This window comes from Vidua macroura, chromosome 13 (assembly GCF_024509145.1).
Source record: "Vidua macroura isolate BioBank_ID:100142 chromosome 13, ASM2450914v1, whole genome shotgun sequence".
Taxonomy (NCBI): Eukaryota; Metazoa; Chordata; class Aves; order Passeriformes; family Viduidae; genus Vidua; species Vidua macroura.
In genome coordinates, this window is record NC_071583.1 from 15,257,684 (window position 1) to 15,285,397 (window position 27,714).

The 27,714-nt window shown below is 38.3% G+C and overlaps 1 protein-coding gene across 6 annotated transcripts in view; it reads left to right on the forward strand.

Annotated features, from left to right (window-relative positions):
* The window catches only part of NISCH (nischarin), a 29,508-nt gene extending 2,106 nt beyond the window's left edge, over positions 1 to 27,402 (forward strand). The window contains exons 2-21 of one of the 6 annotated variants that reach the window (XM_053989234.1): positions 3,497 to 3,580; positions 4,303 to 4,485; positions 7,798 to 7,846; positions 9,456 to 9,619; positions 10,958 to 11,053; positions 12,672 to 12,767; positions 13,081 to 13,236; positions 14,506 to 14,574; positions 15,026 to 15,211; positions 15,414 to 15,542; positions 15,969 to 16,082; positions 16,931 to 17,039; positions 19,593 to 19,714; positions 20,577 to 20,632; positions 21,118 to 22,425; positions 22,842 to 23,016; positions 24,216 to 24,369; positions 24,872 to 25,000; positions 25,364 to 25,525; positions 26,009 to 27,402. In XM_053989234.1, the coding sequence (XP_053845209.1) occupies positions 3,497 to 3,580; positions 4,303 to 4,485; positions 7,798 to 7,846; positions 9,456 to 9,619; positions 10,958 to 11,053; positions 12,672 to 12,767; positions 13,081 to 13,236; positions 14,506 to 14,574; positions 15,026 to 15,211; positions 15,414 to 15,542; positions 15,969 to 16,082; positions 16,931 to 17,039; positions 19,593 to 19,714; positions 20,577 to 20,632; positions 21,118 to 22,425; positions 22,842 to 23,016; positions 24,216 to 24,369; positions 24,872 to 25,000; positions 25,364 to 25,525; positions 26,009 to 26,637 (4,170 nt within the window). In that variant the 3' untranslated portion in view covers positions 26,638 to 27,402. Of the gene's footprint in view, positions 1 to 3,496; positions 3,581 to 4,302; positions 4,486 to 7,797; positions 7,847 to 9,455; positions 9,620 to 10,957; positions 11,054 to 12,671; positions 12,768 to 13,080; positions 13,237 to 14,505; positions 14,575 to 15,025; positions 15,212 to 15,413; positions 15,543 to 15,968; positions 16,083 to 16,930; positions 17,048 to 17,455; positions 17,721 to 19,592; positions 19,715 to 20,576; positions 20,633 to 21,117; positions 22,426 to 22,841; positions 23,017 to 24,215; positions 24,370 to 24,871; positions 25,001 to 25,363; positions 25,526 to 26,008 lie in introns of those variants that run through there. The other 5 variants (XM_053989235.1, XM_053989236.1, XM_053989238.1 and 2 more) reach the window with 5 other exon arrangements.
* The last annotated feature ends 312 nt before the right edge of the window (positions 27,403 to 27,714 follow it).

Sequence of the window (27,714 nt, forward strand, 5' to 3'; positions counted from 1 at the left end):
GTGACACTTAAGGACATGGCAAAGACCTGCACCAGGACAGAGATTGTTAAATGGTGTAAAAGTCAGCCAAATTTGAGAAAGGAAATACAAGTGTAGCAACCTGCATCTTCATCTATTACCATGTGGGCAGGTGGCAGTGATCCTATCTACATCCTTGTTTTTAAAAGATTGTTTTTCTTGTGGCATATGAGCTTCCTGTTGCACTCTGTATTTCAGAGCTCAGTCCCTCAGAAAGGGGCTGTCATGACATCCATTTGACAGTTGTGCTATCAGATCCTGTAGAATATATCAGGGAGGCCCACAGTTCTGTGTAGTGTTGAAGGTACTTTCAAAAACATGATTCTTGTTGGAGTGTTTAGCATGAAAGGCAAGGTATGGGTAAATCCAGCAGGAAAAAAATGCTGTGCTGGTTGATGTGTTTTCTGTTGGGTTAGTAAGGTGTCAGCGTTTCTACAGGGTGTTTCTCCTGGGTGTGCTGGTCCAGCTGATGCTGACTGAAGACTGGTTTTATGTAGAAGGCCTCAAGGCTGTCAGTGCTTAATTTGTTTCCTGCTGTGCATTTGTTTAGCCTAAAATTGCCTTCCTGCTTTTCCTGGTTTTTGCAGCTGTTTTTAACATAAATACTAACTTTGATATTTAAGGAAATACTGTTGCTTCCTTGAATGGGTGTAAACTGACTACTTGATGAGGCAGGAGGAGGAGATGTGGCTGCATCACTGCTCTGGAATTTGGAACCTACTGGCTGTAGTCACACCTGTGTCCCAGGCTTCCTGTGGAGAGCTCTGTCATTTAAGTGTTGAGTTGTTATTTGGTTTTTTACAGTACTGAAGCATGTGCAGTGGGATGAAACACAATGTAGAAATGCCAGTTCTCCATGTAAAGCGAGGTAGGCAGGTTTTTGTACTGTGTATAGGAAGCGAACAAAAAGGAGTCTGGAATCACTGTTGTTTATTTAATATCTGGTTTAAAAATGTTCAGTAGGTCTTTCACCCCTCAGTATTTAGGAAGATGAAGGGATGCTGTTTGGTGATGTGGGCTCTTAACTGCAAAGAACTTGTAGTGGCTTGCTAGAAAATAAAAATATATAACACTGCAAATATGCCAAACACTTTACAATGTAGAATGTAACCAAAAGAACTGATCTATAGAAAGGTGGACAAAACTTTTTATACAGAAGAGTTTGGTAGAGACAGGTGGAGGAGGAAATCCTGTGAATGTGAAGGGTTTTGTGTTTTAGCTCAATAGAAGTGCACTTTGTGGCATAAGGATGGGTGGGGATTTCACATTGTGTATTTATTTATGTCTGCAAGAAAGTGCAGAGTGAGGACGTCATCGTCTATCCGTGTATTCCTTTAGCACTTGGTGTGACAGGCAGCCCTTGGAGAACCTTAACTTCAGCTGTCAGCCTTGTCGTATTAGTGCACTCAAAATTTGTTGGTGATGAACTTAAGCTCCTAAAACAGTAAAATATCTAAGGGGATTTTTTAATTTAAAATTATTTATTTCTACATTAAGACAGGTCTTAATATGCACATCAGCATATTGCATTTATATATTTATTCTTCAAGGTAATTGCAGCTTGTGGATTGATGTGAAATCAGTTGCTGTCTCTGCATACTGATGCTGTTTGGGGGGTGAATATGTACTGCCTGCTCTGACTGCCTTCTAAATGAGAAATGCTACAGCTTTTTAAAGACTTAAGGAATTGTATCAGTGCATGCAAACACTCACTTTAACAGGTACTTTCCCAACTAAACTGTCCATTTCACTAAGTGCTGTGTTTCTAGAAGTGGTCAGTGCTTGCCATTTCAGCAAAAGGATATTAAACCTTTGTTACAAATTTATTCTGTGTTTTATACAGGGAGGAGGGGTTTCCTTGCTCACCTGGTGAGTTGTCAGTTGGGACATGTGAAGTTCCAGTGTCTAATCTTAGGTTTCATGCCTTGTGTACTCATTGTACATTGCATTTAGATGTGCTGCTTGCTCTGCCATAGTTTAGCACAGTCAGCTTTTCAAAAGAATTGATATTTTTATTATGGCTTATAAATGTAGTACTTCTTTACTTCTAAGTTTTGTTTCTTTGAGTCTCTTCTTGCTTTATTCAGCATTATGAAGTGCTTTTGAATGCTGGTGTTATTTCTGTTCTGGTTTGTCACCAGCACAGTGATTAATCCTGATCTGCTGTTTCCCAACACAACATGACAGGAAAACAGGCACAGGCCTTAATTGAGTCCATAATTCTGTGTGGGCATTCTTCTGTGCTTTCAGTGCTCATCCCAGCACTGATGTGTCACTCACTGCCTGCACTAGTCAGACATCTTGGTTTAGTTCTCTGTAGGGCTTGGGTTTTGTTCAGTGAGCCGGTGTCAGATGCTTACAAAAATAAAACTGGCATGAACTGTAGTTCATCTTCTAAATGCAGGTGGTATTCTATTTAATGTTTGACATTGTGCTGCTCTGTACTTGCAGTAAGTGAAAACTGGTCTTTTATGTAACAGATTGAAACTGTTGATGCTTTTTGTTTTCTCAAGTGGGTTTAGCAACTAGATGTGTATCATCCTCATAGCAGCTATGAGTCAGCTCTGGGTGATCTGTGGTAGTAAGCAAGTTCTCAACTGTATTAAATGGTTTCAAGATTTGATTACAAGTTGGTGTTTTCCCCAAAGAGTATAGTTGGACTGGATAATATAGTTTATTTAATTTGTTGTATTCAAGTAGCTGTGGAACTGGTTTTGCAGAGCCTTGTTTGTTTTCTGCTTGTGTTTTAGCTTGTACCTTTAAAATGTCTTTGGGATGGCTTGTTTCTGGCATATCTAAAGGTAGGCTGAGTTTCCTGCAAAACTATTGAGTCCAGAAAGTAACCTAGAATGAAAATCTTTGTTTGTGTACATGCATAGCTAAAAATACTTATTTTTGTATTAGGAGATGTTGGGTTGCTTTAGATAATTGTAGTGATTCTTTGGGCACAGTAACTCTTCAGGAAGATGTCTTGTGTGCTTTATACCAAAAGGAATAAAATAGCATCCACCCAGCCAAAGGATTTGTTCAGTTTTCTCAAGGGTTAAGCTCCAGATTTCTGCTTAACTGAAGTGACAGCAGGATGCTTGCCAAGTTCCTCTGCCCATTGTGGAACTTGGTAGAAGGAAGAAGGGATGCTGCTGTCTCAGGCTTGTGGGTAGCTATAAGTACCAACTTCAGTTAGCAGAAACTTTGAGAAAAAGAAGTAGCTTAGAGCCCTTGGTCATTAACCTTTGGGCTGCAAAAAAAAGCCATTGCTTTACACTGAGGCATGTGCATATTCTTGTTGTGGAGCACCCTTGTGAGATCAGGCATCCCCCATCAGCAAAGCCACCTCAGAGCTGGGATTAGCATTTCCTTAGCTCTGGTTCTTGCAGAATACAGACCCACCTCACAGTGCTCCATCAATCAGCAGGCCTCACAGTCAGCTTCTCTTTAAATGTTTTGCAGTGTCCTTACTTGAATTTCATCCTTTCAGGTGTACATTATTCAGGTCAGTGTTGGCAATCATCAGTGGACAGTCAAACATCGTTACAGTGATTTCCATGACCTGCATGAAAAGGTAAGAATGTTAAAACTGTGACCTTGGTGTCTTAAAAAACTTTGTACAGTCTTGTAGTTCTGTTTTACAGAATGGTTTACATAATTTCTTTCTTCAATAAAGAGAGAGAATAGCTGCCAGATGCCATCTGAACTGCAGACTAAGTCCTTTTTGTAAGAACATTGTTACTTGCCCCTGTTACACTCCCCTCTTGAACTGGGGGAGGTTGACGGGGACAGCTTCAGCCTTGGGTGGAAGCTGTGTCAGAGAGGGGAGTTCAGGCTGGAGTCACTGAACTTGCTAAGAAGGATGTTTATGATCAGCTGGTTTGGTGACCAAAGTCTCATCTCAGTGGATGATAAATAGGTCCTTAAAGTAGCATGGGATAGTTACCAACCAGTACTGATAAAAAACAAAAATGAGGAAAAGTCTACTTTATTCAAGAGTGTTCTGCTTTCTCAGAAATGCACTGGTTATTCTGTTGTTTTATCACATTTGTTGCATTCTGCCCTGGTACTGAGAGTGATTCTTTGAGCAGACACTGTTACTACTCTGATCGTTCCATGACAAAATGTTCTTTCTGAAAATACCTAATACTTTGTAGGCAGTAGCTGAATTTACTGAAGTAATTTTATTTTTGGATCTTCCCAAGATGAGGCAACATGCGCTTAATGTGTTCCATTGCATCTTTTGTGCAAGTTCAGACAGTGTGCCAGGTATTAGCTCTGGTCTTTGTCTTTCAGCTTGTTTCAGAGAAGAAAATAGATAAAAACCTGTTACCTCCAAAGAAGATCATTGGAAAAAATTCCAAAAGCCTTGTGGAGAAAAGACAAAAGGAACTGGAGATCTACCTGCAAACTCTGCTGCTCAAGTTCCCTGTTACTGCGCCAAAAGTTTTGTCACACTTCCTACACTTTCATTTATATGTAAGTTATGTTTTTAGTGTCTGAATAGAGGCCTGAGTCTCTTTCCCTAGTTCTCTGACTTGGGGAGAATTCTGTGGAATCTTCATGAGTGTGTCAAAATGGTTCTTTTTCAACCTTTTGCACAATATAACAAAGCATATTTTTAAAATTTTTGACACCACTTTTTATTGCAGTAGACCCTGTGCTGGGAAGTAGTGTGGGCAGGGACTCTAAGAAGAGAAAATAAATGCTGGCAGGAGAGTTGGAAGCTGTGAATAAATGTGAGGCTGAATTGGTTAGGCTGAAGTCAAAAGTGCTGGCTCTCAAATGAGCATTGCATAATGGATCCACACCCCCCTACTTAGTGGCTAATGGCTGGAGCTGTGGTTCACACTGAAACAGTTTGCAGTAGCCCAAATGAAGAAAAATTATGCTTCTCTGTGGAAGCACAATGATGGAGTGGCCTTTGGAGAAATAGCTCCAGCAGACAGAATGTTACGGTAAAGGATACTTGAAGCAAGAAGCAATTACTTGATTTCATGTTCAGATTGCAATTTGTTCATCTCTTGTGTATAGTTAGGCTTTTTTTGCAATATGGCATCATGTTGTAAGGGGGAGAAGGAGTTTCATCAAGAGGAAATGCACTGGAATAGAACTGAATAGAAAGCAGGAGCAGTAACTGCTTTGGGGTAGGATGTTTTGAGAAGGCAAGGCCCTTCAGGGTTTCATAGAAAACCTTCAGAAATTAGTCACAAGTGATCCATTAGGTGTTAATTAAGTTTTAGCAACAAAAGTTTTAGCCTGGTTTAGTTATGTTACATGAATATAATTATCCTGGTGAGACTTCAGAGTTTCTTAGATAAAAACAGTAGAAGGTTTATTCCATGGTGTTGCTATTGCCTTGCGGACTTGAGAGAGAAGCACAGATTTGTAACTGGCAAGCCCTCTGAAATGGATTTGAGGTTTTTAATTTATTCAAAATGTCAGACAGTGTAGGGAGAATTCTGTTCAAATAGACCAAAATTCCAGTGATCGCCAGCAAATTGCATAATTTTTCTGTTCTGTGCTCTGTCTTTTAAATGATGTCTGTTCCATTAAAGTTTCAGCATTGTAACTTCCATATGCATGGTTTTTATGCAGGCAGAAGTTCTTCCTAGCCCCTGACCTCAGAAGGACTATTTTTTTCCTCTTGTAATGTAATCTTTTTTTGCTTTTCCAGAGAGCTAGCAGTCTTTGGATATGACTGCTTCCCTGTTTCTAAACTGCTCTTGGATATTAAGAGCAAAGATTTTGCTTAATCTGCAGTTCTTTGCTTTAGGGGGATCTGATTTAGTTGTAAACTCTATTGGTTTTTGCTTGGAACTTTAGAATACTTTTAAATATTTACCAAAAAAAGTGTTATTCATTCAGGAGAAAAGCTAAATATTTACCACAGTAATTCCACTAGAAAAAAATGACCTTTCTGCAGAACTTTGATCTTTTAAAATATCTTCATTATCAGACAACCCATGTACATACTGGAGCCATTATAATCCCTGATATTGCCTCATTAATTTCTGTAGGAAGGCTACAATATTTTTGTCTATTCTTTTTGCAGTATTTCCAGTAAGGATTATTTTATTTCATTTCCCAGGTTAGTAGAACTAAATGGAGTAGAAATACCAGCCATCGATACATTAAACTCACTTTGAAGCCTTTAGTTGTTCTTGGGTGCGGGCTAGCAAAGAGAAACAGTTGCATGTGACAGCAATGTAGAACTTTTTTGTTACTTTGACATTGAAAAGGATTTCTTGAGTGATATGGGGATGCTTATTTTGTTGCCTGGTCTTTGTCATCTTAGAAGATTGGGTTTGTTAACTTACGTATAGAAGGTTTTGCAGGAAAAGCATTGAGTACCCACAAACTGCTGTTCAGGGACACCTGCAAACAATGGACTTCTGTGGGTGTGATGCATTTAAGTAGTTACAGCTAAGACAGAAGTCTCTTGTAGATCTGACAGAGGAATAGAGTTCCTTTTTTTTGCCCACTAGTCACTGAACAGTCTAAGTCATAATCTTGTTCCAATTATAAATGTAGAAAAAAGATTTTTGGCTCTGTGTCCCAGATGACAAAAGAGATACAGAATAGAGTTTTCAATTTAGTCTGTGCTTGCCAGATGAGCGTAACTGGCTTATTCAAATGCGAATCAGAATTGTTTAATTTTGTTTGGAATACAGCTTTGAGCTTGTTGTTCTCAAAACTATGGCGTGGAGTCTTTGTTCGTCCTCAGTGAATGGGGTTTCAGTTGCACTAAGAATGTGATGTTCTAAAACCCTTGCCTCATCAAATGAACTGAGCTGTCTGCTGCAGATGTCCTGTTAGATGTATTCCCTTGTTATGAATCATGAGGTATTTGTCAGCAAAGTAAACTCATGAAATATTAATGTGGCAATGATCCATAATATCTGTTTATACTTTGCAGCTACCTTAAAATGAGATGTTTGTCTAGGGGAAGCTTCACCCTCACAAACAGTTTTATTTTGTTCTTTTTGTGGGCCTTTGAAAGGAAGCTGTTGGAAGTACTCAGAACTATTTCTGGAATTACACAGAGCATTTACTTTTTGTGGAGAGAGGTGTGCCCAGGTGGGAAATACTTGTGCTGATCTTTGTGCACCTGCAGATTTAGAAAGTACAAGTCCCTGCACTGAGAGTTTTCAGCCTTTCCTGCTGGAGCCATCAGTGCCAGGAATGGAGGTTGAGCACCTGGGAGGGTTTGGGAGGGGGAAGAGGGATGATCAGAAGAGGGGTTTGCATTACTTTGCAGCAAACATAGTGGAGTTGAAGTCCAAAAGACTGCTTATTTTTTATATCTCTTTTTCTGTAGATCTGTTAATCTAAAGCATTATCTGTGTTAGTGATATTCTGAGGAAATGTTGAGTGCTTGAGGCATTAGAATAGTCTTAATATTCAAATTTGAAGAACACTACACTTGTAATATTTTCTTCAAAACGGAGCTGTCTTCCAAGTTGGGCTAATGATGGCTAGTAATAACTTGCTCAAGTTGCTGCTGCCCTTTTATTATTGTGTGCAGAATGGAATTGTTTAAATGTACTTCACTGTTTTTCATCTTGGAAGTGAAAATCACATGAAATAAAACAATGTCAAGTAATTTTTATGAAGCATTTTCAAGTTACAAACTAATCTATAAAAAAGTCACCCCTGATTTCAGTTAAAAAGAAAAAACAACAATCCTCTACCACAGCAAAAAAAGGATACTTCACTAAAGGTCCAAATTAAAAAATTGGAGCCATAAGTATGCAAATAACACTTATTGCAATGGTTTATTGTTTGCAGGAGATCAATGGGATCACTGCTGCATTGGCTGAAGAGCTCTTTCACAAAGGTAAGGAACTTACAGTATTTATCCAGGAATTTTTTCCTCTATATTCATGCATTCACATATCTTGCATATTTTACCTCCAGACTGAGAGATCTGATCTTCCATATCCAACTGATACTTTTTCTCCCCCTTCTTTCTTTTTGCCTTTTTTTGCTGCTTGCACTTTAATTCAAGCTGCATTTTGTGAGGAGCTGCAACAGTCTTAGAACTACTGTTGGAAACAAGAAATTGGTGAATGTATGTTTTGAAAAGGACCTCCTAGTCTGTGTCCTTAAGAGATAGGATGTGGCAGTGGTGATCAGGAGCTTTTGCTAAGCTCTGTCTCAGCATGTTTTAGTGTAACCCGTAAGGAAGCTTGGTCTGTGTCACTGAGTCCTGACAGTCTGTATTAAATGCAAGAGATCACTTAACATATCTAAATATTATTCTTCCAGAATTCAGGAAACAGGAGACCTTCTGGTCAGTTAATTTAAGGGTGTGCTTTTCTGAGGCTGGCAGATAAAAATTAAATGCTCTTACGGTAACTACAACAGCTCCAGCTGCTCCATTAACAGCAGGAGGCATGTGAAAGGATTAATCCCTGCTATTTTTGTTTTGAAGGACATGCAAGATGCTACTTTATAATTACAGTTGGCTGAGGCATGGTAAGCATGATAGGTGAAGCATGTTTCAGCAATGCCATTTTAGACTTTCTGGCAAAAAGTTACCTTTAGGTGAAGCCACCTCAGAGAGTCCATTCAGTGAATTTTGGAATATCTTAAGGAAGCTTGTGAAGAAATCTTTGCTGGCTTACTAGTGCCTGCAGTCTCACTGATACGAGAATTGTTGATGTGTCACTGACTGCTCTGTATTAGTGTAACCTTCCAGTAATGTATGTGCAGCTGGACTCTTGGACTTGCTCCCACTGAAGCTGAAGGGAATTTTACTCCTCAGAGCATTTCTGAGAACTCTGCTTATCAAAAAAGTTGATGCTTTCTTGTCCATTAAGTCAAACTGGTGTCCCTAAAAGGAAGATATTGATTCCATGTGTGTGTTCCAGCTGCTGTAGCCTACATCGAGCTTATGGTGTCTTCAGAGAGGCTTTTATATGCTGCTTCCTGCTGTTCCTACTGTTAAATTGGATTGTAAAATTATAATTAGATAAGGCATTTTCTGTTCTGGCTGTTTGCTTTGGTACTAGCATGCAGAAAATCCCCATACTTTCCAAAAAACACGTTTAGTACAATTCTGCATTTAGGTAGCATAGCAAAAGATCTGAGATCTGTATTTTAGATAGGTGCTGTGTTTTCTTAATAGAAAAAACCTAACTGCTATAACCTTAGAGATATCTCAGAGTTTCATAACTCTTACGTTATGTAAAGGAACTTTGATTCCAGTCCTGTTAAGACTGAGGGAAGTTTGCCATTAGTTGCATTAAGAACTTTGGGCCTGTATCATGAGTGCCCACTTGAACACCTGAATTATTTTGGTGTTAAAAAAATTATTTTGCTACCTCAATTTTCATCTTAGAGTATAAATGACAAACATGTATTATTACTACAGTTTCCTTGTACCATTTATTCCTGTGTAAACCCCAGCATTGTGTTTGATCCTAAGCTACTGTGTTTTTCAGGAGAGCAGCTCTTAATGGCTGGAGAAGTTTTCACCATCAGGCCCTTGCAGTTGTACGCTGTCACTCAGCAGCTGCTGCAGGGCAAACCTACCTGTGCTAATGGAGATGCCAAAACAGATCTAGGGCATATTCTGGATTTCACTTGTAGACTCAAGTATCTAAAGGTGAGGTCAATGTTAAATAGGTGTTTATGCTGCCAACCTTCAATCCATGCTGTCCTCCAGCCAAGGTGTTTGCTGTGTAGTGTGGTCTTTTCAGCAGTGCCCTCTATATAGATGCAGCCACAGAATCTTGCTGTGTGCCAGTAGGGATGTGTAAAGAAATACATATTGACCTCTTCAACCTTGCTTTCTTTGCAGGCACTATGGGTAGGCCACTGTATATTAATATATGTGCATCTATATAAATCTTGCCCCTTTCTCACTGTCTGACTGTATCTGAAAGTTAAAAATAAATCCCTAAAAAGCACCTCAGTTTCATAGATGGCTCTGAATTTTTAGCTAAAATGCCATTTCAGAATAAATGTAAAATGGCCTCAGAACAGATGGTTTTTGTCAGGAGACAATTTGACTTTTTTCCTACCAAATAAGTGAATCAGACTTTCCCTGAGTAATTTTTTAACACTGCTTGCTATGACTGAATAATTCATTTTAGCCCCTTTATTGCATGAGGAGCTGTCTTTTAACTGTATTGTGTGTTCAAAGCTGAAATCAAATGGTGGATCAGGAAAGCAAAACCACAGCTGCGCTGGTGTTCCTGGGGCTCCTCAGTTGCCTTTGTCATCCTCTGTCTGTATAGAATCTTATAAACGGAGGATTTTCTGGCTGCAGAAGAGCTTATTGTGTAGAAAAATCAGCATCTGCAGAATTGCTAGCCCTTCTTGAATGCTTGTGAGTAGGCACATTCAGAACTTGTAAGCTACATAAAACCAGAGAAAACCCTTAGAGGTATCTCTCAAAATTCTATTCACAGCAAACATAAATAAAACCACCTTTTTTATGCTGCTGACCTGCTCTGAGGACAGAATCCTATGACCATATGGAAATACTACATTAATTTTTATTGATATATCAGTTTTCTTCAAACCCATCTTGTCAGTGCCTTGAACTTCATCCCTTGTAGTGGAATTAAAGACAGTGCTGACTTGGAGGGTTCACAGGTTTCAAAGAAGTTGTTTTCAGTGAATGTAACTCTGATTTTCAGCTGAGAGTGGAGCCTTGGTCAGCTTTGCCTATGATATTGCTTTTTGCATGCCCCATGTGCTACAGAATGCAAGCACAAGGTGGCACTTCAAGTTCAGTGCACTTACTGGAGCAACTAGCATTTGTTTTCCTGAAGAGTTAACCTGCAAATGTCATGAATCATTTCATATTTGAAAAATTGTTTGGAACTTTGGCTGTCTTTCCAAGCCACTGCCCTTGGACCAATGCCTGTGTGAGACTGGAATGTGAACAAGTTGGATTGTGTACACTAACTCAGTTCTTTAATGTCTTAAATGCCAGGTCACTGGAACAGGGGGACCTTTTGGAACCAGTAACATTCAGGAGCATCTCTTGCCTTTTGATCTGTCTATTTTCAAATCACTTCATCAAATAGAGGTAGGGCTGAGATACTACTCATAAATGCATAGGTGCTCTGCAAATGCCAGGGCTGTTGCCCATATCTCAGAATTGGTGATTCTCTGCTTTGATTTGCTGCTGGAATTGGGGAATGCAGAGTTTAGGAGGACTGTTTCATTTGTGAAACAATGTTTTTTCACAAGTTTTGGAAATAAGGACACAATGTTTAAATTAGAAGACTAATTGCACTGTGTGTATTTCCAAAAAAAAACAGTTTCCAGTATTCACACAAAACCTATACCTGAGTGCCTTTCCACTGCTGTAAAGAACTAACAAGTTGTTATGGTAGGATCCCCTATTACAAAGTGCTTTTTAATTGGAAAAAACAAAAGTACGTCAAGTATTTGTGAAAATGTCCTGACATTAAATTTGTTTGGGAAAGTGCACTTTTGGGTGTAGTGCTGCTTGCTTGATAATTTGCAGATTTTTTTCATTGCTGTGCTTGCAAGATAAATACCAGGGTTTCTAGCAGTTTTCAATGGGTATTTTTTTGAAATACCTTCTTTACCACTTCAGGTCTTTGCAGAGAGAGAGAGAATGTCCAATTTTGTCATGCAGTCTGTGCACTTTTGGTGGATGCTGTACTTTTTCTAGTACATGAATGCTATTGTCTCATTGATATGAGACAGTTTTTGGTTGAGAACTGAAGTGTATTTCTGAAGTCCGTGATTTATTGTCATTCTCATATGGGAAAGAAACTACAATGGGCTGTAGAGTGAGAGAGTCTAACACAGCAGAGAGGATATTGCAGAATTGTATCAATTTACCCCTTTTCTGTGAGCATGAATGTGAGGAAAAAAGATTTTAGATCTTAAAGAGTTTTGAAACTGTATGTTCATTAAAGGTTTTGGATTGACTGACGCTAGATGAGCACATTCATCTCGAAGTAAGCACTGTCCAAAAGGTAACAGTGGTAATCTGAGAAGAATTTTTTCAAGAATTACAGATTTTTCAATCTCTGTCAGTTCACTGTGGTTTCCCTGATAAACCAGCAAATGTGCCAGCTTTCATGGTTGCACAATGTACGGGACTGTTTTCAGAGAAGGACCTGGACAGATGCTGTAGCAGATTTTCAGTAATGTTGTTTCAAACTGAGCTACGGAAAAAGAGACTTTGTAATCTTGAACTTAGTCTGTGTAATTAGCTGACTACAGGTTATTAGATTAGTATCCTCACTTGCTAGGCATTTCTTTTTTCTTATGATAAAAAGGACATCTGATACCCAAATGAATATGTCTGCAGGTAGAGTCATAGCTTGAAATAGATCTCTTTTTGTAACAGTAAAAGTGCTATGACCTGTTAAATCACCTGGGTAGTTTCACCTTGAATACGTGGGGCAGGTGGAAAGTCAGTGGAGAAGCTTTGGTTGAATATAAGTTTGAATTTCACTTTTCTGTAGTTGCATCTCTAATTTCTTACTTTAGCTTTGCCAAGTGTCAGTGTTTCTGACCTGATAATCTCAGGAGATTTTAAGGAAGTGCTGTAACTACTTTGCAGATTGCTGTAGAATTAGCTGTTGAAGCTTTCAGTGACCTCTTTTGTGTCTCATTTGTCTGTCCTAGTACTTCTGACTTTGTAATGTGAATTTTTTAAATAGATCAGTCATTGTGGGGGAAAGCTTATCAAAGGGCTGACTTCATCAAAACATGCTCTGGCCACACTGAGTGTTCGATTTTCAGCAACATCAATGAAGGTAAGAGCAAGTTCCTACTTCTGGTGAATGTTCAAAGCATGTGCAAAACCAACATGCACAATAGGGAAATATCCATTTGGAGTTCATGGAGTTTTCTGTACTACCTATTGCAGGTTCTGCTTTTAAAACCATGGAACTCTAAGGGTTTTCTAACCTTACAGAATCTCAAGTTTCAGTGAAGGAAGTGTTTGGATGTGTCCCTTCACAGGAACACTTTTGATGCTTGCTTATATGGGATTGTTGGCATAGTTTCCAAAACCATTAGCTTTCCCTGAAGATGTAAACCAAATGTTGGTGTCCCTCTCTTAAACAGGAAATCCTGGTGCCTGAGGCTTCTGAGTTTGATCATTGGGAGCCAGAGGACGCACTGGATTCAAATTGTCCAGTGACAGCAATTATCCCAACTTGGAGAACTTTAACAACTTTGGATATGAGTCACAACAGCATCTCCGAAGTTGATGACTCAGTGGTAAGAAGTATTTTTAATTTTTGGAAAAAAGTATTACTTATCTGTGTCACATTATACACAGAAAGGATTTTGGATTTGCTCTATTGCTTTTTCTGGAGAATTTTCAGTTGCACTTTATGTTGGTTATCTACCCAAGTTAATGCTTAGGAGATTTATTCTATAAGAACTTCATTTCCTTTGCTAAAGGAGAATAGTTTTATCATCTTGTGTTCTGTAGGCATTTCCATGAATTCTTACTTTTTGAAATATGCTTTTACTGTTTGCCTTGGCTGTAGGAGCCAACTAGAATTTATTTTTAATTTTTTTTTTTAAAGAAAAAACATCTCATGGCTCAGCTTTGGAGTAGTTATCAAGGCTGAAGCTTCCTACATATTTAAAAACCTACGACTTGCTGGCAGCTTTCTTGACATCAAAACAATATGAAAAGCATGAAAACAAAATTTGGAGTATTTTGCCAGTACTTTAGAATTTTGTTTTGTAAATCAGATATTAAGAAAAAAATTAACATTCATCACAAGAGCATGGTAAAATATGAACATTGCTTTTTGCTTGAGCTACTCTTGTGAAGCAGGTAATGTGTTGCTCAACCAGACATCATAGACTTGGAGCATAATTACCTTGTTAATGATTTTTTGTGATGTAGATTTAAGATGCTTCAAGTCTGTGTGTAGGTCTTAACTGGCCTGTCAAGGCAAATCCATTCTGAGATTACAACCAAAATAAAGCAGATGCAAAACACTGATGTCAGAATTCAGCATCGAGTTTGAGGTTTGAGACCTTACTGAAAAGTAAAAGGATTTCTGAGTTAAAATGCATTTTCTACAAGTTTGTGTGACCTTGTAATTCTTGACTGGTGTAATCAGTAATTGACTTATTCTGTGTTTTGGTACTACTGTCTTTATCCAGATTTGTGTGTAGCACAAATCCCCTGGTTTATCTGTTTGATAAGACCAAAGCAGCATTAGTGAGTTTGATCTATAGTTAGTGGGGATAAACTAGGAGAAATTATTTGTCTTCAGTAAGAAACCAGGTTTCAGATTAAAACTGAACGGTGCCCCTCAGAGTAACCTGTTTTTTTTTAAGAGCAAGAGTCAGCTCTTTTATGCCCCCAGTCACACCAAATGTTTTCTTAATGCCAGAAGCTGGGAAGAGAGACTGCATTGGATAACACCCTTCCATTGCTTTTGTTGGTCAGAAGATACTGAAGGAAGCGTGGCCTGACTTAAAACTAAAGTACATTTAACACATGTATTTTTTTTCCCCTTCCAGAAATTAATTCCAAAGATTGAGTTCCTGGATTTGAGTCACAATGGGGTGTCTCTGGTGGAAAATTTACAGGTAAGTGATACATTTGAAGGTGAATTTTTTACCCAGCTGCCTGGGACCTTAAAACACAGATTTTCATGCTTCAGAATTTTGTTACTCATCTTCATGAAGAGTAGCTTCAGCCCAAATAGCTGCTTCTTTGTAACATAAAGTACTCTTTTAGTGATGCATTTCTTAATTGCTCCTGGATATTTTAACTTCTTTGCCAATATTGACATATGCATTTAGTTCTTAACTAATTCATTCACTGCCAGCTGTATGTGTGGGTTGGTAAGAATGCTGTGGAGGAAATTCCATTTCTACAGTCTTTAACCTTTGTAATGAACAGTTTCAGGTCATGTCTTTCATGCTATGTAGTGTCCATCATGAAAACAGTGTTGCACAATAAAATGAGCCAGCCATAAGATAGCAGCTTTGTTCAGTTTTAATTGGTGTTTGACATTAATTTCCTGTGCTGTTGTAGCATCTGTACAACCTTGTTCACCTGGACTTATCCTACAACAAACTTACATCACTAGAAGGTGTTCACACAAAACTGGGAAACATCAAAACTCTGAATTTAGCAGGAAATCAGCTGGAAAGGCTGTGTGGTCTTAACAAACTGTACTCATTAGTCAACTTGGATCTGAGCAACAACAAAATAGAACAGGTAACTGTTGACTTTTGGTGTCAAAATGTGTGTTCAATCAGAAGCCATTTCTTATAGTGGATCAAACCACAAATAAATAAAAGTGGCTGTAGTGATTTTTCCTGGTTCTTGTACGTATGTAATCTATGGAAGCAATGCTGAGTCTGTGTGCTCATTTTCATTTTGCCAGTCTATATTCATGCTTTTATTCTGACACTTTCAGATTGATGAAGTAAAAAATATTGGCAACCTGCCATGCTTAGAGAAGGTGATGTTATCCAGCAACCCGCTGAGCATCATCCCTGACTACCGGACCAAAGTCCTCGCTCAGTTTGGAGACAGGGCCTCAGAGGTGAGCCCCAGTGCTGCTCTTCTACCTCTGTTCAGCCTGGTGAGGAAAGTGCTGCAAATGCTCTGAAAACCTGAGGAGTTTTCAGTGTGCTTTGGAGAAGGTGTTTAGAGAGTGTAACCTTATTAGTGTTTCTCAGCTGTGCTCCCGGACCTAAATGAGCTTTTTACCCTGCCCTCATTGGGTAACAGTCTGTTAATATTGAAACAATGTTGTGCTGGAATGGGGTTAAACTTACCAAATGTTGCCGAGTTTACATTAAAGTGATGTTAGCTCAAGGTCTAATGTGGTGATTGTTTCTGTGTATTGGTTACAAAGATGCACATGGTTTGCACTGAGCTATGGTAATTTTTGATTATTCCATTAATAAAAATTGGAGAATGCCTCGTTTTCAATACTTTAAATATTTTAACTTTTTTTTTTTTTTAGGTTTGTTTGGATAACATTGTTACTACAGAAAAGGAACTAGACACAGTGGAAGTGCTAAAAGCTATTCAAAAAGCAAAGGAGGTGAAATACAAACTCAGCAACTCTGATAAAAAGGTGAGTCTGGTGCTGTGAGAGAAGTAGAATGTGCAGCTTAGAAAAGCTTACAAAATTACTTCTACAAGTTAGATGTAAGCAGAATGCACTAAATTTTCCTTAGCATTAACATATTTAATGCTTTTTGTTTTAATGTGGTACGAACTTTTAATGTTGTCTCTTTTTCCTATTTAGTTTTCAATGCATTTTTGGTAGTTATCTGACCTTCTATTTGTGGGCTGGCTCAGGAGAGAGGAAGTGGGAGGAAAAGATAAAATTACTTAATGGTGTACACAGTGAATTCACAGTTGACCTTAACAGCCATATTTTGTAACTTACACAAGTATTGCAGAGCTGTGATTTTACTGCCTGTGTTAGAGAGTACTGAAATTACTTCCCCAAACTTTTTTCCTGTGGGTATTCAGCAGTGGGAGAGAATCAGAAATCTGAATCTTCCTTGCCTTCCCTCATACTTGGTTGTGTGTTGTGTAGTTGGTTAGTCTTGGTTTGAAAATCAACATAGGGACAGAAGAGATTCTGTCCCTACAATGTAGAAATCCTGTTTTCATTCTTTTGACTTGTGACACTGCCAATTCTGTCAATACAGTGATTAGTCAGTGATCAGAATTACTTATCTAAAAGAATTCTTAGTGGAATTCCTCCTAGTGTGAAAATTGAGACTTAGAGGAGGTGACTACCCCCACCACCCCCCACCAAAAAAAAAAAAAAAAAAGAAAAATAAAAAAGCTGGCACTAACTTTCCTTTTACTAAAATTGAGAAAGCTTGTGTGGACTTATTTTAGTTCAGGATCTCATGTGTCCTGTGTATTTAGGTTTTTTCTTTAATTGCTGCGTACTTTCTTTATTAGATCAGTGAGGACTCCAGGCTCACTGCTGCCAGCTCCAAATCAAACTGTTCTTCTCTTACTGTTCGTCCTTCCTCTCCCTCTCTGCCTCGTCCTGTCAGCTCCAGCCAAGGTAATCATGTATGTATCGTGCTGCTGGGCTGAGCCTCTTGGTTCTGCTTTTCTAAGCTGCATTGATATACATGAATATTATGTGCATGGATTTAGGGCTTTAAAGACAAGCACAAAGACATGGTAGAATTGGCTTTGAAAGTTGTATGGAATGTGACTCAGCAAAACCTGCTGTAGTTCCCAGTAGTGGTGAAATACCTGGAGTGAGAGTTTGGGTACAGGACTTTTTACTGCATCATACTGCAGAGGACTAGATGCCATTTCCAGGTTTATAGTCATGCCTTAATGGAAAACTGTGGCATAGAGAGAAATATTTTAAAACTCCTTCACTACCCATTCTTGGTCTGCAAAATGTGAGCTCAAGCAGCATATGTTCCATTAGTGCTTTTTGCAAGAGCTGTATTTCTGTCACACCAGGGGGAAGATAGAGAAAGGAGATGAGTAGAAGACACCTGTGGGATTAGTGTTCTGGCTGAGCTGGTGATTTCAGCACATCTGTTGTGCTCTATAGTACCTGCTGACCTCACCTCAAGTTTTTTTACTCTGTGTTTCAAATGAATGTGCCTGCTGCCTTAGGAACTTAGAAGAATGACTTAACTTTCCTCTTTAGCCCATAGGACTGACTTATGTGAATATTCACTTGTGACTGAGAAAAAGAAATAAAAATACTTTCTGGTTTTGAGTTTTGTCTGATTGAAAAGTGCGGTAGAATGCGCATAGTGAGAGAATACTTCGTACCCATCTAAGAGAGCAGGGATTATCTTCTCAATTTCTTGGGGTGGCACAGCTTCCTCTTACCATTAATCAGTGGATTGGTGGATAAGGGAGAGAAGCATCCCTGAGGAGCTTGATCTTTGGAAAAAGTCCATGTGACTTCTGCAGAATCAGCAGAGGTTTCTTAGTTCACTCTAGAAAAATGAAACTGTTCTGACAGCATTTGATTAAGGGGCAGACACCTTGATACAAATTTAGTTGCTATTTATGTATTTTGCCTTTGTAGCCCTTCTAGATCCTTTTTCATCTGCAGAAAGAATGCTAGTTTTTCCAAAATCAAGTAAATGCTTGTTTTAAAGTATTAAGCACATAACAAACTATCTCAGTCCTGTAACTATGTAACAACCTGCAGTTTTATACAGGACTTGATGTAAAAATATATGTCAGCAACCCCTGGGACTGTTTAAATTATTTATCAATACTTTTTTTTCTACTACAGTAAAGGTTTAGGAGCAAACAAATCTTGGGAGAAAAGAAAGTATAGATCTGTCTAAAGGACTTAAGAGTTTTATAGAGTGGTAGAAGAGTCAAGGTTTATTTACTGTAGTCCTTTTCCATAAGATTCCTTCTGTAGAATTTTGGGCAAGGCTTTTATGAATAATGGGAAAATGAGGCCTGTGCAGGCTGTTTCTCAGCTTCAACAATAAAAATTTATTATTTGCTACATATCTAACTATGATGGGTTGTTTTCAAAATACCAGTTTTGAGAAATGTATTTTAAAGAAAATGGAAATATACAAAGCAATTAGTTTTACTGTTAGACCTTAAGTCATGAATAATGGAATTAATTTCCTGATATGCTGTTTCTATGAATTGTTTTCTCTGCATTTTCTAGACACCATCTGTTTCCGTAACATATTATTCATACTTAATGTCATTGGGAAATGGCTTATGGAAGAAGATAAAATATTTATATAGGAAACAGAAAATCAAAAATAATGCTGTCATGTTCGGTTTTCCTGTCAATTTGATTTTCCTTCTTGCTAACACAGTATTTTGTTCTAGTAATAAATACCTTTTGTGTTTCCTCTGACCATGAGATGTCTTGGTGTAATCTGCTGACCTTTACCATAAATCCAGAAAGATACATACACGTTTTTTATGCTCAAGCCAAAAACATGTCCACACTGTAATTTTTTTTTTTATTATTTTCATATTTAAATACTTGAGCTGGCTGGCTCAGTGGCAATACTAAAAATTGATTTGCTCTGTTGTGTCAGTTCAATGCTGTGAATATCAAACTGGCAAAAAGTCAAACGTCCCTGAGAATGTTGCCTTGTATTCATTCATGATAAGTTTTTACTGATGATTCAGCTTTGAACCCTTGAAAAAGGCTCCAAATAAGGTGAGATAATATCTTAAGTGGCATTTGAGAGATCAGAGCTTCTAAGTCTGGTTGAAGGTTGTACACAGATATTACAGGTATTGTTCAATAGAAGCTTGTAGAAATTTGGGAGTGTGCTACAAACTTCATGAAGAGTGCTCTGCCAGCCTAGCAGCTGACTACTTCTGTTAAAACTCAACTGTGTCAAGATTTCTTACACCAGAATTTGACATTCAAATTGATTGTTAGTTTGAGAAAGAAGCTGTAGCAGTCTTTTTTAATTAAACTAAAACTCTACTTGCTTTTTTTCTCCTGGCTATTGTGTGAAGATATCCTTTAGTTTTAATGATTTATGATTAGATCTTGATTATACAGTTTTAATTCCACTTGATTGGCAGATGCTAATAGACATTTATTTTTGTTTTACTTACAAAGATCTGTTTATATTTGTTCTAGAAATAATTTGTGAAGAAACAGTCCTAGCCAGTAGTTTTTTGCAATCCAGTGATTCGACTCCTACAGACCATACAGTTCCCCAGAGATGCTTTGAAATACCAGACTCCAGATGTAAAATTCAGGTAATTGCTACACTTCTGTTTATATTATAGTATTTTAATAAGCTTTGGCAAACTTATTTCTGATGTTAAACTTAGATTATCATAGTAGTCCATAGCAAAGGGATTTTTTCTTCTCAGAGTTATTTTAGTGGAAAAGGAGGCAGCCCCAAATTTGATTCAAGGGTGTTTGGTCCAGCTTATAAATTAAATGCAGAATCCAAGTTTACCAGAGTTGCAGAGAACTGTTGCCACTATGGCTTTGAGATGTTTACCCAGTTCTAGTATAGCATCATTTAATAGCCATTTAGATGCTGAGCATAAGAATTGTGTCTTATCGTATTACAGTATCAGTTTTTGAAAGGCGATTCACTTGCTGGTAGAGCAGAAGAACCTTCTCCCTGTCAATAGGCAATGGCCTTAATTTGTCTTCTTCAATCTCCTCCTGTCTGATAACTTCTGGTTTGTGATTTCATTTGTGGTATTGGAAGCACTCTTCATATGCATGGCTTCAAGGAATAAGACAGGAAGCCTTGGTGTCTCTTCCTTTGCTACCAGTGTAGTTGGTCTTTGTCAGGTTCCCTTAGTGTTTGGCTTCATGTTACACTAATTCAGTAAAAGTTTGTAGAGTGCTGAAATGCCTGGGTCACAGGTTGGATCTATTCTCAGGTCAGCAGCAGAGTTCATTCTTCTTCTGCCTTAGCTGAATGCCCAACATAAAGCAAACAGTGTTTTTGGGTCCTCAAAGGATGGCTGTTAAGCTCCCTGTGAAAACAGCAGGACTTGGCCAATTTTAAAAAGCACGAGCCAGCATTAACTTTGCTTCTCATGTGTGCTGAACTCTTAAATCTTTTACAGCTTCCTGATGTTACTTTCTTCCCCTTAGGCACCTGCCTCTTTATTGGCTTCATGCAAAGAGTATGGTGGTGGTCATCATGTGTGGTAAGATACATAAATAAGTTCTGGTTTAAATCCTTGTTAGATTTTGGGTGATAACAGTGGATACTGTTTTCTTAAACACAGCCTTTACGGCAAAACAATCTCTTCCATTGTATTCTGCCTCTGGTTTTTTGAACCAAAACATGGTGTGATTTTAACCTTTGAACCCTGGTATGCAGCTGGTGGTTTCAAAATCAGCAATGGCTGTATTGTCTAGTCCTTTAGCTTGTGAGGTTGTGCTTACTGGGGATGGGAAAGGAAAGAGGAGTTAAACATTTTAGTTTTTACTTTCTATAGAATTACACACTACCAGCTTTTAAAATCAATGGCTGTGCAGAACAAAAATGTTCTACAAAATGACACTGATTTAATTGTATTAACAAGAGCAAATATCAAAGTTCTGAGAAGCAGCACCGTGAATTGTAGGTAGCCATAACTGTTTTTAAATTCAAGTTTGTACTTACTGTGGCTTCTTCTCTCTTTTGAAGTTTGGAGAGAGAACACTGTGCAGTGCCTGACCCATGCAACACCATCATCTTGCCTTTTAATTGTATGTCCTACACTGCCACCAACCAAGACTTTATCCAGCACCTTTCTGCATCAATAGTGCAGGCTGTGCAGAAATCTGCCCCCTCCCTCACAGAGAATAAAGGAAGCCCTGTGGGTAATTCCACAACCACAGACAAAGCAGATGGATATTTTGAAATGGGACTTCATGAAGGAGATCAGACTTTTGAGTTCAGCACTACTTCAGATGCTCAATCATCTGACAACATACCAATGGAGAGTGTTGACATAGTCAAAATTCTCTGGAGCTTTTCAATTCACATTCATAAAGGACTCAGACAGTTTGCTTCCTGTTTGGTTTTGACCGATGAGATGCTAGCTGTGTTTGAGATTCCTCATCAGGAATTGAGAGGAAATTGCCAGCACATCCCTTCTGCCTTGAAATTAACGCTGTGTTTTCCCTACGCTGATCTGATAGAACTTGGCTTTCTCCTGCCAGAAATCTGTTTAACTCTGAAGCTGAAAAACAGTGACCACTGCTTGTTTATTGTTTCAGACTCCCAGAATCTTCAAGACTTTTATTCCTGTTTACAAACCTGTTGCTCTCAACACTACACATCAGTGTTACCAAGCTCCACATGGTACTGTAGAAAAGCAAATCTCCAAGAATTTCTCTGTCAGCTTATGGAATTGAATTGCATTTCAGCTGAAGATGTTGAAATAAAAGGTTGTTTCCCAACATATCTTGTTTATGGGAATAACACCAATGTTCAGAAAGTCTTGCATCAACCAGAGTCAGCTGGCAATAACAAGGAATGGTCAAAGAATGTTTTGTGTTCTGCACTTTATTCTTCAGTATATAAATCTTCTGACCAGAGTCCCTGTGTGGTCCATCCGTGTTGGATATTTCTAACACCCCAGCATTTGTACATAGTAAAGGTGGATTTCAGTTTACTGCCAGGTAAATGGGTAGGCACAGAAGAGTTGGGAAGTGTATTTAAGCTGAATAGAATTCCACTGGCATCACTCGTGCTGCATCCAGCTCACGGTGCCACACAGCAGAAGGGTTCATTTTTGGATGGACACGTGCTGGAGTTGCTTGTTGGATACAGATTGGTTACAGCAGTGTTTGTTCTACCTCATGAGAAATTCCACTTTCTAAGAATCTACAGCCTTCTAAGGACACTGCTCCAGGATGTTAAGACTATTGTTATTTTCAAAGCTTCAAGCAAATCAGATGCTGTAAGAAATCATGCTGTGGAGGCAAACAGACACAGTCAGGCAGCCAGGTAATGATTCCTGTGAAGGGTCTCTTGCACAGTGCTTGATGTGGTCTGACCCCTGTGTTTGCCACTGTCATTGTGGTTGGGTTTGGACTGTAGTAGTATTGATGAAATACTTCTGCATTGTGCTAGTCTGGTGTAAGTGTGAATGGTTATCCTGGACTGTAGCAGTCCACCTTTTTTTTCTGTTTTGTTGTTGCAATGTAAAATGTAATTCCTGATGGAAGGAAACTTCTTATTTCATGTTCCTGCAGGCTGAGGTCATGGCAGGTTGACAGCTGTGGTCAAGATATAAATAATTTAAATTATTAAAAATGGAAGTTACCTGGTTTGAATTTTTGAATGAAATACAAATATTGTTGTAGGGAAAAAGCTGTGTAGATCTTTGCATTTTGATTATTTGTGTTCTGGATCTTTTCTAGTTTTTGCAAGCCTCATCTGACATTGTCATCCTTATACCCATCTGAGCTTCTTATGCAGAAGATAACAGAAGACAACCAGATTCCTGTTCACCTGCATGTTTCTGTGTCTCTGCAGTATGTGGCTGGGCTGAAGGGAAGAGCCCTGGTTGAATTTTTCCATAGCAACATTGCAGAGGTATCATGTCTACACCAAGTGTACAAAAACATGCTTTGTGACCATTCTGTACTACACAGTATCTATAAACACTTTCCTGATCAAATTTAGCCACAAGAATTAGGCTCTGGGAAACCTGAAAGCATTTTGATCAAGAATCTGTGTGTTACTCCATTTTGGGTTCTCTGCTACAGCAATTGGGATCCTGCAAGGCATATTTTGCCTTCAGGATCTGTGTGCTGAACAGGAGAGTACACTAGTTATATCTTGAAGATGTGATTGCTCCAAGAATGTTCCTCAATTTTCTTTAAAGTGGCAAAGGGAAAGAAAATAACAGGAATGAAATTATTTTGGGATGGTTCTTAGCTACGTCAATAAATAAGTGTTCTGACTTACTTTTGTCATATTGTGCGTGACTGCAACACATGTTCATGGCTGCAGGTACTCCAGAAACATGAACAGATAAACCTGTTTTCTGAAAAACATTTAAGTGTATCTGGAGAACATCAGATTGAAAAGTAAAAATATTACCCAAAATTTATGATGTGGCTTTTTGAGTGATAAATCTGAGTACAAATTGAAAAGCTTGAGAAAAAGATACATTTTGCTTATTCCCTTACCTCTCTTCCAAATGTTTTAAGTAAGCACAGTTACAAGCTGTGCTTCTCTTTTTATATCAGGAGAAGCTGATAAAAAAAGCAGGTGACTCATTTAAAGGTTCACAGTAAGCCCATCAAGTTAGAAGCTGGGAAGATGCTGAGTTGGAACAGCAGCTGCAGTGGCAAGCTGTGCTCCTGTCCTCTCTCCAGGGTCTTTGAATCCAACCCTCAGAAGCACCTAAAGGCTCAGCAGACTTGAGGTTTGGGAGGCCACTGCTCAGCTGGTGATTAAAGTTTTGCCTACATTGTCTGCCCTAAAAAGTCTTTCTTATAAATGAGATGTTTTTCTGTATTTTTTTTTCTAATTTTGATCAGAAAACAAGGAATAATTTGCTTATAACAGAAAAATAATTTTCTTATCTAAACACAAGATATTTTCAGTGGCTGCCATTGTGGCCTCATTCAGCAGCTTTGAGGTGAACCACCTGTCTTTGACTAGAGCATGTTCAGGTGCTTAAGATTTTGAAGTTGTTTCTCTGGGGTCTCAAGTTGCCTCTAAGGTGATGAAACTGTCTGAAATATCAAAGTTTATGTGCTTATGAAATAAAATTGACATCTTAGGTGGAAAATGAAGAGTTGAGACACCTCATGTGGTCTTCAGTTCTGTTTTACAAGACTCCCAGTGTGGAAGTGATGGCTTGTGTGCTTCTCTCAACAAAAGCTATTTACTTTCTGTTGGATGATTCTTTCATTCATGCAGATGAGCACCAGTCAGGTAAAATAGTTACTTTGATCCTTTAATCATGTTACCAACTTAATCCCTCTCTCTGTGTTTCTCCTCAGTCTAAGTACCAATGTTGGTCAATATTCTTAATTAGACCTCCTAGTTGAAGGGGTCAATATTTGCATAAGGCTTTTATGTTCAAAAAACCAGGGTCTTGAGTCATGTCTGCTTCTCAGACAGACCCTTTTAGATGCCATGGGATCCATAGTTTTCTCTGATGTTATTTCATAGTCCCACTCATAATGAAAATGGAAAGTGAAGGGTAATGAACCTCATGGTGGGCATTCAGTTAAAGCGTGTGCTGATTTAAATCTGGTGTGTGACAAATGTTTGTAAAAATGCTCCTAATAAAATTTGCTTGTATTTTGCTCAAGAAATTTTTAGCCACTGTACCCAGTTTTTTCTTAATTTATTTCTTCAATATAGAAATTATGCTTATGGACAGAACAATCTTTTTCTTTCAACCTTTTTATCATGTATACTTCTTTAACAGATTTTTGGAACAAAGAAAACTCAGACTGTGAAAACAGTTCTTTCCATCTCTCTTGCTGCTTTGTGCTAAAACTTAATGACCTGCAGTCAGTCAATGTTGGCCTGTTTGACCAATACTTCCGAATTACTGGTGAGTACATCTTGTGCTTTAAGCTTTTCCAGTTCTATTTTGTTCCAGTCTTTTTTAGATGGATCTGTGTCTGTATTAGTGAGATGGAAGAGAGGTTTTCTGTGGCTTCTTTTTCTTGAATCCCTAGAGCAATATTTGAATCATAAGTATACATTGTCTTTTAAATGAAGAGAAATGATGTATTTTTTTGAGGGATTTCTAAGGATTCCATTGTTGTTTTCAAGAATTAGAAAGAATTCTGAATAATGATGCATGTTTTCAGGAGAAATAATCCTTAAAAAAATCTTTTCTGATGGCAGTTGCATGTTGGTTCAAGAAATGGTAATGCCACAGTGAGTGAATTATGTTCTATATTCTCCTCAGGGCACTCTGCAGATCACATTGTCACCTGCCTGACAAGAGACAGTTACAACACTCACACCTTCATACAGCAGCTTATGGCAGTCCTGTCACTGCTTGCACGCACTCCTTCACCTGAACCAGTGGATAAGGACTTCTACTCTGAATTTGGGAGTAAAAACACAGGTGAGTGGTCTTTTCTACATTTCATGACTTATTTAGGCATCATACTTAAGGCTTCACCTAAACTGTACTGATTAAAAACTCTTTTGAGGGACATTTATGCAGCAGTCATTTCCTATTTGATGCTTCAACTAAACTCCCTGACTTTAATTATCTTAGATGTGCCTTATGTGAGTAGGATTGTTAAATGTATGTAAGGGTCTTGCACAAGTGAAGTTAGTGATGGCTTCTTGTGTTCACCCTGGACTTACATGGTTAGAAATTTGTAGAAAAATATATTGGTAATGCAAGAAGAACTCTGGCAGAGACCTGCAATCCAAATAAAATTATTCCAATATTGTTTATAAGCAAAAGCAAGTATCAATAAATACAAAACTTAAATTCTTCCAGCTGCAGACAGCTGTCAAGGGTTGTTGTTTATCCTAGTACATGAAGGAAGTGTTGTATAGCACTAAATAGAGATATAACAATGTATGTTTCTTGCAGGAAAAATGGAGAATTATGAACTGATTCACTCTAGCAGAGTAAAATTTATTTATCCAAATGAAGAGGAAATTGGGGACCTTGCTTTTCTAGTGGCAGAGAAGATGGATGGTTTGACCAATCTTCCATCCCTCAACATCCTTCTGTATGTGTTGGCATTTCAAGTAAATCACTTCGAAGGATCTGCTCAGAACACTAGTTCACTTCAACCTAAAACACTGATATTGACCAGCTCTGATTTGTTCCTCTTTGATGAAGATTATATCAGTTACCCACTACCTGAATTTGCTAAGGAGCCGCCAAAGAGAGACAAGTATCAGCTTGCAGATGGAAGACGAATCCGGGATTTAGATAGAGTACTCATGGGGTATCAGACATATCCACAGGCCCTTACCTTTGTGTTTGATGATGTTCAGAATCAGGACCTGATGCAGAATTTAACACTGGATCACTTTGGAGAAACTGATAGTGTCCCAAAAGGAAATTCCAAACAGGAGGGCAGCAGGAGCAGAGAGATCCAGTGGTACATTTTTATCCCAAGTGCAGAAAGCAGGGAGAAATTAATTTCATTGCTTGCAAGACAGTGGGAGATCCTGTGTGGTAGGGAATTGCCTTTGGAACTCACTGGGTAGTTACTGCACAGCCAAGTGACTTCAGTGTGTATTACAAGGTAAAGCACAGTGGGTAAGTAGATAGCACCTGTCAAGTTCTCTTTGTTTTGATGAGGAGCTGACCTGGACTCCTTTGCTCCCTGGTGCAGTGAACGTGGAATAGAAATACATAGAAATATTCTGAAGTGTTAACTGGGGACTGACCTTCTTGTACAGGCTATTTTTATGCAATAGTATATAGTGAAAAAAAACCACATCCTGGGAAACTGTATGGAACATTTAAGGAGTCAACACTAGATATTCTGTCGTCTGGGGCTGTTAAGGTTTCCACTATTTTTCTGTATATATCAGTCTTGCTGTTCTATACAAATTCTCATGTGTAAATAAGGGTAAATGCTTGTGTATGTTCAAGTGCAATGTTCTTTGTACAAGAAGTATTTTGGGTATGCTGCTAATGCTTATTATTTAATGATCTTACAGTTTTACATATGTTTTTCTTTGAGGCCAAGTGTAATTATTTGCTGCCAATCATTAACTTAACAGTAAACTTTGAGCCACAAGCAGGTAACAAATTTTCATATGAAACTATTTTCACAGGCATTTATTTTCCTTATCCAAGGATAAAAGAATTGCTTGGTAAAGATCCCCTCAGTATTGTCTTGAAAGTGGAAATACCCAGTGTGGGTATATCAGCATTTTGTCAGCAAATAATGGATTTGTATCTCTGAACACAAAGTCTTTCTTTTGCCTATCTTGTCAATACAAATAAAGTGTAATTTGACAGTTTTCTTTTGGCCTTGTCTTTATTCAAGTTTATATCTTGTGTTTCCAGGATACCATTTGGCAGTTCAGCAGCACACATTCTGTTCCTAGAGTGCATTGTAAAGTATGAAATGTGCAGCAAGATGAAAGAAGAAAATAGTTCATTCTACTACCATAAGATTGTTAGTCCAGAAATACATCTGAATCATGGAAACTGAGGATCTGCAGCCTCTAAACACAATTTGAGGATTTATTTCAAGTACTTTTGCTTATCTATTAGATATTAGGGATTTTCTTTCTAAGCTGTCGTGTTTAACTTGATGGTTACTGTGCCCA